General features: G+C 48.8%; 1 protein-coding gene across 8 annotated transcripts in view; it reads left to right on the plus strand.

Annotated features, from left to right (window-relative positions):
* The first annotated feature begins 955 nt into the window (after positions 1-955).
* glra3 (glycine receptor, alpha 3) overlaps positions 956-12766 on the plus strand; it is a 59806-nt gene continuing 47995 nt past the window's right edge. For 7 of the 8 annotated variants that reach the window (XR_014277136.1, XR_014277137.1, XR_014277138.1 and 4 more), the window contains exon 1: positions 956-1232. Coding sequence is in view for 3 of the 8 variants with exons in the window: in XM_082535627.1 (XP_082391753.1) it covers positions 1171-1232 (62 nt within the window). In the remaining 5 variants the exon portion in view is untranslated. Of the gene's footprint in view, positions 1233-4182; positions 4200-12766 lie in introns of those variants that run through there. The other variant, XM_082535628.1, reaches the window with a different exon arrangement.

The raw sequence follows: 12766 nt of genomic DNA on the forward strand, positions 1-12766 counted from the left end.
AGAGGAGAGGAGGAGGGGGGCAGCGGGGAGAGAAGAGGAGGAGGGCAGCAGGGAGAGAAGAGGAGGGGGGGCAGAGGGAGGAGGAGGAAGAGGAGAGGAGGAGTGGGGCAGTGGGGAGAGAAGAGGAGAGCAGGCAGGAGGGGAGGAGGAGGAAGAGGAGAGGAGGAGGGGGGCAGTGGGGAGAGAAGAGGAGGAGCAGGGCAGGAGGGAGCAGGAAGAGGAGAGGAGGAGGGGGCAGCGGGAGAGAAGAGGGGGGGGCAGGGAGAGAAGAGGAGGAGGGGGCAGGAGGGGAGGAGGAGGAGAGGGAGAGGAGGAGGGGGGCAGGGAAGAGGAGAGGGAGCAGGGAGAGAGAGGAGGAGGGGGAGGAGGGGGAGGAGGAGGAAGAGGAGAGGAGGAGGGGGGCAGGAGCAAAGAAGAGGAGGAGGGCAGCAGGGAGAGAAGAGGAGGAGGGGGGCAGGAGGGGAGGAGGAGGAAGAGGAGAGGGGGAGGAGGAGGAAGAGGAGAGGAGGAGGGGGGCAGCGGGGAGGAGGAGGGGAGAGGAGGGAGAGAGGAGGGGGGCAGGAGGGGAGGAGGAGGAGAGGAGGAGGGGGCAGCGGGGAGAGAAGAGGAGGAGCAGGGCAGGAGGGGAGGAGGAGGAAGAGGGAGAGGAGGAGGGGGGGCAGCGGGGAGAGAAAGAGGAGGAGGGGGCAGGAGGGGAGGAGGAGGAAGAGGAGAGGAGGAGGGGGACGGGGAGAGAAGAGGAGGAGCAGGGCAGGAGGGGAGGAGGAGAGGTACAAGAGGGCAGGAGGGGCAGGAGCAGGAGGGCAGGAGGAGCAGGGGGAGGGGGTAAGCATACAGGCGGAGATGAGAGCGGTAAAGACGCCACTCTGGCTGCAGCTCGCGGGCTCCTGGTGTCAGACACGATTGGTCGAGCTGCCTGCCACGACGAGAAATCCGGAGTGGGGCGGTCGTGCCCCGTGCCTCGCGAGGCACAGAACGAGCCCAGTTCGGGTCTGCACAGCTGCGCGCGCTGTCCGCGGTGATGGGACCCAGCGGAGCGCGCTCCGTTTCTCCGGCATGTGCGTGAGCTTCCCCCCGCGTGCCGTGTGAGCACAGTTGGAGCGCGAGCGCTGTTCGCGGTGCTGAAAGCATCCAGAGGCGCGAGGACAGCAGCGCGAGGCTCTGACCGGCATGAGGAGGACGCTGTCCGCGGCGGGCTGCCTGCTCGCGTGGCGGGTAGTGCTGCTGCTCAGGTACGACCCCCCGACCCCCCCTTACCTGTGTGAGGCACGCTGAGGACTTCCTGTTGGAGTCACAGGTGCTTCAGGATGGAGCTGAACTTCAAACTGTGTTTGAAATGTTCATGTGAGAGAAACGTGGCTGCTGATGCATTTATTTTAATGTTTTTATTTCATTTCATATTTATTTAGTTTTATTTTTATCGCTGATGTTTTCTGTGTGAAGTCTCCTCGGTATAATTTGCTGGGATCAGGGTTATCAGTGACTGCGTGGGCAGAATGACCCTCGCCTCCGCTCGCGCCCATGTGTCACGTGACAGCTGACTGATTGAGGAGCCTGGAGTGGCTGAGCACGTGCACGTGATGATGCTTGTCCTGAAGCAGCTGTTAGTCCTGCGACTTTACCTGTGCAGGTAAAGTCGTTAATTATTAGTAGTAGGGATGGGTACCGGTGTCCGGTGCCATGATGGCACCGGTTCTGACATAAACGGTAGTAACCAGACCGAAAAGCAGCGCACATTTCGGTTCTTTATTTCGGTGCTTTTTTTTCCTGAGCTGTGATACACTTTAGATTCTAGCCAATCATTTTACGTTTCCGAGGATAGTAGGCGGGGCCAGGTACATACGTTCTGTTAAAGCAGAGCTACAGATTAAAAATGCCCAAGGCGAAGCGGTTAAAAGTCTGGCTGTACTTCATAGCAAAATATGCAAACTCAGCAGCAACAAGTGCTTTAAGCTGATACTGTGATACTGTCAAAGGAGGTAACACCAAGAATCCGATGAAACACCTGGCGACGCATAGCGTTTTTTTTTTAAAAAGCCCAGAAATGCGCCGTATTTGATAGCTTGCTGCGAGACCTCACACCGAGCGCATCTACTGCGGGTGGGTTGCCTGTTATGCAACATTCAGAGGCGGAGCCAGACATTTGAAACACCTGGGGCTTAGCCCAAAGAGTAGTATGCATGTGGGATTTTTTTTTTTTTTTTTTTTTTTTTTGGGGGGGGGGGGTAGAAATGACTAAAAGATTAATAGGCTCTGTTCAAAAAAGAATGACTTCATATAGGGAAAAATATATATCACATGTGCAGGACACCTTAAACTAGTTTTTTGATTAAGCAGCGAGGCAGAACAAAGTCAGGCCTGTATCAAGACACAGGGACTAAACCCCAATTCAACCAGACCCAGAACTGATCCAGAATTAAAACAGGACTACAACAGTTCAAAATCAGGACTACTGAGGACTTAACCAAGACAGAACCAGAATCAGAACTAGATGATAGCACTAAAAATCATCATAGACCTGCACTACACTTGTTTTTTAATTCTACCAAAGTCCACTATTTAGATTCAGAAAAGTTTATATAATTATTTATCCTTGTTGTGTAAACAAGCTGCATAACTTAATAAATATAGAATTTGAAAAATAACAAACCTAAAAAGAAACACTAGGTACGAGATACATGAGGACCTATGATACGGTGATACTTTTGGCAAACAACCATTTGACTAACATGTGTGTCTCACCTGCTCTTGTTCATCTGTTCTGTCCTCATTCTCCATCTCCCTCTCTGCTCCTCTCTCTCTCCCTCTCTGTTCCTCTCTCTCTCTTTGTGCTGACAATCATCAAATATACAGTTGAAACCAGATATTTACTCTTCAGATAAAAACACTTTTTTAATTGTAAGATCAAATCAGACTAAATGTTTATTTTTTTAGATTGATAAATATAAAAACATATTTGTTAACTTTAAGAGTAAAGAGAGAAACTGTCTGTATTTCTTAATTGTAAATGGCACCAAATTGTATTCAAACTTGAGCCACACTTATGGAGCTCCACAGTTCTGTTCCTGGTGTTTTGTTGACATCTCTTGATGTTCCCATGTCAAAGAAACAGGCTCTGTGTTTTGCCTTATATGCATCCACAGCTGTGCCACCAGTTTACTCACATGGACTCTACTAACCTATCAGAAGCTTCTTCAGCTCAGAATGGAATCGTCTGCAGTTTTCTTATTAATTAACAATAAACTTAGTGTATATGTACTCCTACATTTGATGAAAGTGATAAAAACAGAAGCTCTGTCTCTCTTTATTCTGACATTTAACTAATTCAAAAGATATTTCAATATTTATCTAAAACAAAAGTTTACTCTAAATTGATGTTGTACAGTAAAAATGTTTTATGTTTTCTCCCTAAAGTGTAAATATCTGGTTACAAATGTGAATATCCTGCTGTGTACTGAAATCCCTCTTGTTTTGCATAGAAATATACTGAACAACATACAAAGCATAATATATAAAATAACATTTACCTGAGTTTTTTCTTTGAAAGAAGCCTCTAATGTCCATTCTTATATTTCAGTACATAACTGAAACCGAATTAGTCGGGGAGGGTAAGAACTGAAAATATGAAATAAACACTCGGCTTTTCATTTCGCCATTTGTTGATTCACTTGAAGAGCGAGTAACGTAATATGGGTCAAGTGATCAGTTTGATATCAATCTTTCGTGATGCACCGTCATATTTACATTATTTGTACGGTACAAATGATTTGCTTTGGTACCTGGTCAAACTTAAGCTCTCCTTAGTATGGCTGGCTCCGTCGCTCCAACAGCGCACTCACGGGCAGCAGCTCCCCCCGCCCCCTCGCTCAGTCGCTTAGTGCCTGAGCTCGGATCATACCAATATCAGGGGGGGATTCACGCACAGTCGTAAATTCCCACAGTGTGCACTATGTGCTTCGAATATTGTGTGTACTTTTTGTTTTATACAGTTGTCAGCCAGGCATCTAACTATGAAAAAATTACACTCCAAAATACCCCGGGCTTCTGACAAAACAACCCGGGCTTAAGCCCCGTAAGCCACCCCCACGCTCCGCCCCTGTGCAACATCCCCCAAATACAAGAAGAGGAGAGTCCTGGCCCCTAGCCCTGCCAGTGTAGCAGAAATGATGATGATGGCAGCAGCAGCCGTTCTTCTCTGCGTGAGTAGCTTCATGTTGTTCGTGTGTAATATACGTTGAGTAGGCTAACCACGTTATTACATTAATGCATGTAAGGTGAACTAGCAAACACCATCATAGCTACATGCTGCTGTCTTCTTGTTTGATGGCAGATGCTCCCTTCACCCTGGCCAAAAAGGCTAAAATGACCAAAGAAAAAGTGGAAAACAGTTAAACATGAGAGGTTTAGGACAAAGTTTGTGTTTTTTCCATTGTTTAAGCACTGCTTCCAGCCAAGAGTGATACCATATATGCCCCATAGCTGCAGAAAAGGCTAACATTGTTATATTTTTACAAAAAACAGCTGAACATGAGAGGTTTTTGGACCAATTTTGTGTTCTCCATTCTTTAAGCACCGGTTTGAGCACCGTTTGAGCACCGGCACCGTTTCAAAAGTACCGATTTGGCACCGGTATCGGATAAACGATACCCATCCCTAATTAGTAGTAACCCGATCCTGTTGTGGGTCTGCTGTGGAGGCACCAGGACGCCTCAGCTCCTCTCTGAGCCCTGACGACGCTCCGAGAGTGAAAACATGTCGCTTGTATTAGATTTCATTGATGTGGTCAGTCAGCAGAGATGGTAAATGGCCTGTATTTATATAGCGCTTTACACACCCAGTCATCCACCCATTCACCCACTGGTGATGGCAGCTACATTGTAGCCACAGCCACCCTGGGGCGCACTGACAGAGGCGAGGCTGCCGGACACTGGCGCCACCGGGCCCTCTGACCACCACCAGTAGGCAACAGGTGAAGTGTCTTTCCCAAGGACACAACGGCCAACAACTGTCCAAGCCGGGGCTCGAACCAGCAACCTTCTGATTACAAGGCGAACGCCCAACTCTTGAGCCACGATCGCCCCAGATGGTGAACCCCAAACACTTGAAGTCCTCAGACTGGGTGGTGCTGATCCTCATCGCAGCTGCTTCACACGCAGAGCTGCAAACTGTGATCACGCCAACAACTGACTCGCTCCGCCCCTTCACTGCGCCTAAAATTCTGTCCAGAAAATCTCACAGCTGTTTTAATCTGCAAGGGAGCGATGGCAGGCTGCTCAAGGCTGCCGTGGACTTCGTATCTGCGTGTCTGTATCTGTACGGTCGGTACGATGGCCTCTTTACCGTCCTGTGGTGTGAACATGTGTAAACGTGCTCATCGCTGGCTGAGTCCACGATCATGTGACCACATCTCTGAGTCACACATGCAGGGATCAGAGCGTGCACTCGAGGGACAGCCGTGGGACAACTGACTCCTTTTATAGGACGCGGTTTGAGTCTGCTTTACAGCTTGTTCACTTCCTGTTTGGATAATTAGGCACAGTGATCAATATCACCAAACAGTAATGTGACGGATCGTGACCTGGCATAACTCTGAGGCTGCCCCTCAGAGTCTCACCAACTGGGTCAGTCCTTCAGCTCCGGCGTGACTCATTAAACTCTCTCATCATTCAGTCCCAGTTAGTTTCCAGCCAATCCGCTGACAGCACGCGCTCGCAGGCCATCCTCGCTCTGCAGGAAGCGCTGCTGAATGAAACGTCGCTCACACAGACAGCGAGGTCTGTCCGAGGAAACAAAGTCAGAGGAGGTTTGAGAAGCTTGAGCCGTCAGTGCTCTGATGGCTTGCTGACCGCCAGCAGCCTCGATGATTGAGCTCAGGGAACGAGCTCACGTTCAGCTTTCAGCAGTGACAGCAGTGTGGCTGCACACGAGGAGCTCACAGTTTATTTGCCTTTCACTTATTTAAAGAGCGAAGTACTGATCCTGGATCATGTCCAAGCTTGCTGTAGGCCGGCACGTAACCCTCACATATTTAAGACTGTGAGTCTTCAATGGCGATTCTTCATTTTTATTGATTTCTTGTAAGTTTACAGCGTTAATCCTCCGTCTCTCTCGATGTAAGGAGTCACACTTTTGTTCAAACCTGCTGAGCCTGAAGATCGACGAGTCTGGAAAACTGGGATCAGTTTCTGAAGTGTCACATGATCTCGGTGCAGACCGGAAAAACCCTCAGACAGGAAATAAAATATTCACATTCAGTTTGTTCTGCGTGCAATCGAGTAAATGCAAACTGAAGGTTAGAGCCACATTTAAGGTGTCAAGAGTCGCCATTCCACCTTAAAAGTGCGTAAAAGCTGGCACGGTGCCTCCTTTCAGCCTCTTTTCCTTTGGTCGTGTTATTTAAATTACCCTGTTTATACAAACTCAGTGTTTCCTGTGGTTGTTTCACATTAAAAGCTTCTCTGTGTTTCACATATTTTTCTTAATAAGGCTTTTATTGTGAAACATTTAAAGAGACGTGTCAAAAACTCAAAGCAGTTTTAACTTGAAGAAATATCAGAATACCCGGGCTGCTGAGCGGGGCAGTGGTTACAGAAAGAGGAAGAGGAGGATGTCGAAGCTTTAATCTTCAGTCTAAGATTGAATCATGGGGTCGGTTAGCCTGTACTGGACTAATGTGTGCAAACTGGGCCTGAGCTCACACAGCTTTGGGAATGAGCCACGACTCAGCTGTGGCTGACGCTTCGACGCTCTCCGCTCATTCAGCAGCTCGTTGCTCCTGTAGCAGCAATAACCTAAAGTAACGGTTTCATCCTCCGTTTCTCACGTGGACACAGATTTTCACGCACGCGTCTTCACAGCGTTGCTTCAGTTCACTGAGGTTGATGCACGGCTGTCTGAGGGTCACACACTGAGGTCTGGACCGGACCGTCGCAGCAGCTCGGCGGTCCAGGACGAACATCTGCAAACGTCAGCCGTGCTGCCGTGTTCTTCCCAGAGAGGAGAGGCTTTCTCCTGCAGCCCTTCCAAACCAGCTTTAACTTTAACCTTTAGCGTGCTAACGGAAGCCTGGAGCTCTCTGGCACGATTGCAGCGTGGTGTGAACACGTGACTGGATAATGGATATCACATGACTGATATTGGTGTAACTGTAGCTCCTGGTTCTGGTGGATCCTGTGGATTTACAGTGGATCTGCCTTCCGCGATGTGAAACTTGAGGCTCGTGAGATTTTGTCTTTGAAACCACAAATAGTTCCTGTGAAGTCAGGCTGAGGCCGACTGATACTAAAGCGATTTCCTGTTCTGTCGCGTCGACTCTTCCTCCTCCCGCAGCCTCACATCCTTTATTAATGAGCCAACTTTTAGATGGAGATACTCTTCTCTGCATTTTTTATTATCAGCTCTGGAATGAAAACAATGGCGGTTTCCCAAAAGTTTGAGCGAGCTGAACAAAAGGCTGAACACAGGAGATCAAAGCTGCGGTAAATCTTCTTACAGGGTCACGGATGGATTCAGAGACAAAGTTTAACAGGCTTACGGTCCGTCTCTCAACAGCGCTGGATGGGCCGTCGCTCCTGCTTAATACCCAAAGGTCTGCTTTGTCTTTTTCCCTCCCCGCCTGATATCGCAGAGGCTGAAATATTAGAGCTTCACCATCTCTGTGGGCGACCAAGGGGAGCACTTTATGCTGACATGTCCACTACTATAAAAGCTGTTTCAGGGAATTGAGTAGCTTTTTCCTTAATTTCCATAATTTCCCTGCATAATGCAGTAAACATGTAGACTCCTGCAGACTCTTTAATGTTTCAGTACTTGCTGCTGTCTCCGTGCTCGTTACAAGCCTCCGTGCTTTGTCACGATGACTTTTTCTGCACTCCGAGTGTTTCATGCAGATACTGGAAAAGAAAGGTCCATCTTTTCCCCGGGACGCACAGAGATCTGATAACTTTGCATGGGTGGATGAAAAGGACGGAGGTCACGGTGGCCTGAACGCTAATACGAACACAGGAAGCCATCATGTAATTTCAGTCCAGCTGTCGGGAGGAATGACATTAAAACAGCTGTTATTGTGACAGTGACAGTGTGTCGCTGTTCCTCTGACTCACAGCCCGTATATAAACACGGATGACGCGTCGCTGCTTTACATTAGCGAGGCCCAAATATGATGGAAATGGGCCGTGTCATCTCGCACCGGGGAAGTCGAGCTTGTAAAAACCCACCGAGTTAGCTAACAAACTGCAGCCGCCTCCCTGACGCCCAGAACACAGCAGAGCGTCCACGGCAGGGCGTCCACGGCAGGGCGTCCACGGCAGGGCGTCCACGGCAGGGCGCCGCTCACATTATTAACTGAACTGTAAAAACACTGATGTGAAGAAATTATGTTCTGGAACATTTTAGGTGCATTATATTTTTAGTGTCATGAGGCGTGTTTTTAAACCTTCCCCGACTCCTCTGAACTTCTTCCAGTTTGTTGCTTCAGCTCAGCTTCAGTGTCATTTGGAGTGACAGGATAAACTCTGCAGGAAGGAGTGGGTTTGATAGTGAGTGAAGATCGTGTTGGTGTCACCAAAAACCCCAGAAACTGTCAGGTGAGTGGATACACCAGGTACCCCCCAGCTTCAAACCGGCTCAGTGACTCCGTCCTCAAGAAGCCGGCCGGTCTCCAACCCCCCTCCCCTCAGGAAAGAGCCGTGTCCACCCATCCAACGATCTTCTCATCACTGCTCACTCTGGCCACGTCCTCGTCCTTCAGCCTTTGACACGTTCCTCACAACGTCCTTCAACTTGTGGTCAAGTCACCACATCACATATACGACCCTTCTGCTCACTTAAATCTGTCAGCGACCCGGCCCTCAGCACCTGTCTGACCTGCTGCACCTGTACACACAGTCCTCTGCCATGGGTCTGCTTCCTGTCCCATCCACAGAGCCTTCGGTGGGACGGCCCCCACCCACTGGAACTCCACAACGCCTCATCGCTGGACTCAAAACTCACCTCTTCCACAAAACCTTCGGACCTTGTTGTTCATAAATCGTAGTTGGCCCTCTTGAAAGATGCTAAACTAATCTAAATGATGATGATGATGACGGTGATGATGATGGTGATACAGTTCAGCGCTGACGTTCAAACACGGGTGACGAGTGAGTTCGTCCGTGTGCGCTCTCTGCTGAGTTTGTGGTGACGGTAACTAGTCTGACGTTTTAATGGATACAAAGTTCATTTTGGTCCCACTGAAGTCAACAAGCCGATGAAGCAGAATATTTACTACTGTAATGCATCGCAGCGCTTCTCCGTGAGCTTCTCCGTGAGCTTCTCCGTGAGCTTCTCTGTCCAGTTTAAGAAAACGGCCTCAGGGTTCAGATAGGACATCGCTAACGTGTGATCAACTCTTCAGGCAGCTTCTGAAATGCAGAATTGGTGCAAAGCTGCACGAGGAGAAGACCTTAAAGGGGAGCTTGGCCGAATTTCATGTTTTCATTAGCTGAGCTACAGGACACGATGAATGTCCTGAATGATTCCCAAGTTCCTGCTTCAGATTTCGTCCATCATCATACCCCGTGGAAATGTCAAGTTTATTTACGTTTGTTCTGACTTCATGCTTTTCTCCCTTAAACATGCTTCTTAATATGTACTTTATACTTGCTTCAAAGGCTGCTCTAAGTGTACATACAGAAACATGTCATGATGGTTTATGTCAGCCCAAGGAGGATGTCACAGGAAAATAGTCGACACTCCAGAAACCGTTCCTGAGGCTCCACGTCGGGTTATCTCTTGCATTAGCACGAGGGAATTGCTGCAGAGCTACTTCATGAAGTCGGTGTTTATCTCCCATTTCACAGCTCCTGGGAGTTCATAATTCAACAGTCCAGCTACAAAGATGCAAATATACACAGATGCAGAATGAGATCATCTGAGTGCAGATGGCACCAAACACGATGAAACATATTTCACCTGCAGACGTGCTAAAGAAAACGCTGCTCCCAGCTTTTAATGTGTGTTTCCTGTTAATCAGAGAGCAGCTGTCATGATTACATTAATGAAAAACACGAAGGAGCACATCCTCTGCCGAGGCCGGTGCCCTGCACACGCCCCCAGTCTATCTACACAAAGACCTAATGGCTTCCTCCTTTCCACCGAGTTTCCTCAAACGTGCCCACGTCACATGTCGTCCTTGGTGACCAATCACAGCCTGTTGCTAAACAATGTGACATTTCCAGATGCCAGCGGTCGATGTTGGTCCATTGTGTCAGCGTAGCTTTGTGCCGGTTAACGCTCACTGATGGTGAGTAAACCATTTGAACACTTATTTTGTGGCTGTGGCTAAAAACCATCATTTCCATCCCATTTTATGCTCAATGCAAACGCAGTAAATATTAATACACAGCATCAGGATGCACATTCAGACGTGAAGCACACATTTGCATGTCAGAAAGAGGCACAGGCACCTTAGAGATGATGCAAAAGCTCCTTGAAGTTTTAGGATGGCTCCAAAAGTTGCAGTGGCAGCTGAGTGTGTGCAGGAGGGATTGTTCGGCTTTGTGCAGAGAAGCTCGTTTCCTGTGCCCTGCCTTGCTGTTACCCACAGTCTGTGGACGAGCTCAGCTCTCGCCTCATCGCAGAAGACTGCTCAGTGCACACGGGATTATTGGCAATGTCAGAGAATCAATATCAAACAGTTTCAGTGACCTTTGACCTAGCCCACCCCCACGCTCATGATGCATTGGGTGAAATTATGGGTTCTCCGAAGATGCTGCGTGGACTAGAGGAACCGGGGATTGAACCGCTGACCCGTGGGTCATGACCCAGCTACGAGTGAGTGAAACTGGGGGAATAACCGGAGTCACAACCCTGAGTGTGGGGTATAACAGCGATAAGTGTGTGTGTCCGTGGCCTGCATGACAAATACGAGTGAAACAACACTTGTTACTGCTGAAGGAAGCATGTCGCAGTTAAGTGGTGCTGCGGCTGGTTGTGTGTACGTGGGGGTGGGCGGCGGGAGGGGGCGGTCTCTACGCTAAGTGAACATTTGGCCGAGGGCAGCAGTCGACCCCGGCCCTGTCACGGCACCGGGCTGTCCTCGGCTGTAATGCCAGAAAAGACCCCAGGGGGAGCTGCAGAACATACGTGTTCATCTAGCAGCTAATTAGTATGAACAAGTTCTACAGCGGCAAACGGACCAGAGAGGCTTCAAATTAACACGAGAGACACGAAGAGAGGAGCGTAGGCGGGAACCGTTTTCACCTCACAGCGGGGTCAAGTGTCTGCAGACGCCTCGGTTCACAATCACATCAGACCGGCTCTGTGGCTGCGAGGCCCGAGTTACGAGAAGTATGGGCTCAAAATGTGGTCATAAATATTTTGTACTTGTAAAAAAGATTTGTGTGTGGACTTAGAAAAAAAACCCTGCAAGTTACAAGTACGGATTTTGACCCTATTTTTCTTCCCTTCATCTGATTGGCCAATGTCATGTCAATCACAAATGTAACAATCCAATCAGAGAACAGATGGGTTTGGCTGTCGAGGGGCGCTTTTTTGAACTGCCTCAGCCAGATAACGTAGAGCTCAGAGGGTTTACATCACGCTCGGCGGTTATCAGGATGCTTAGTAATGCACCTCTGGAGTAGAGCGCCACACGGTTTAAAATATTAACCAACCAGATGTGGCTTTGCTGGTATTGCTACTAGAAAGAGGCAGCGTGGCTGGCAAGTTTGAGGAAGGTGTACGATGGCGGCTGTAACACACAAACACGCCCCTCGAGCACCGGCAGGTTCGTGATTATTGGAGGATGAGCTCTAATTTTGCATGAATACTGTAGTGGTGCTTATCAACGTCAGTGTTCAGAGGCCAGCCCTCCAGAGGAGCCGATCCAGCTGTTCGCGCTGCAGTGGGCGGGTCAGAAATAGCCTGCAGCTGTGGTGAATGACAGGGCGATCAGATACTCAGAATCTGAAGAGCAGTGCTGGCAGAACTGAAGAACCAGCTGTACGCAGAAGTGCTAAAAGGACAGGCCACCGGCAGACGCCATAATTATGTCACGTGCAGGTGAAGCAGAAGACAGACCTGCATTCATATTTCAGGCTGAACATCGGGCCCAGTTTGTTTGTTCCTCAGCATGAAGGAAGTCGTGCGTGCAGGATGGGCGTTGTTCTGCTCGGGCGTCGGCTGCGTCTCTGCTGAAGTGCAGGAGACGCCCACAGGAGTGAGTTCTGGTGTTTGTGGGACCTGCCTGACATCAGCAGCAGCTACACGGCACTAAATCATTTCTAAACCCTTGACTGGTTTCAGCAACATGATAACAAAGAGTCTGACGAGCTTCGAGCTCGGGTTGGCTCAGGTCAGAGTTTAAAGGGTCGATCTGAGTGGCGTCTCTGTGAATGCCGCAGTCCCTGCACTCTTTGTCCTTCTTTTTCAAACCAAAGCACTCTGCCTTCATTTCTTCCGCTCCCTCTGCTCGTCTTTATCAAATCAAATCAAATCAAATCACTTTTATTGTCACATCACATGTGCAGGCACACTGGCACAGCACATGCGAGTGAAATTCTTGTGTGCGAGCCCCACAAGCAACAGAGATGTGCAAACACAACAACACAAACGAGCAAAATACAAGAATGGCCAACCTGAAACTAATAAATATATGTACAATATATAATAGTATATGCATTTCTGGATGTGTATACTAAATATTTTCCTACGTGTGTGTGTGTGTGTGTGTGTGTGTGTGTGTGTGTGTGTGTGTGTGTATACACATTTTTACAAATTAAATAGTAAA

This window comes from Aulonocara stuartgranti, assembly GCF_965226115.1.
Source record: "Aulonocara stuartgranti genome assembly, chromosome: 6".
Lineage (NCBI taxonomy): Eukaryota > Metazoa > Chordata > Actinopteri > Cichliformes > Cichlidae > Aulonocara > Aulonocara stuartgranti.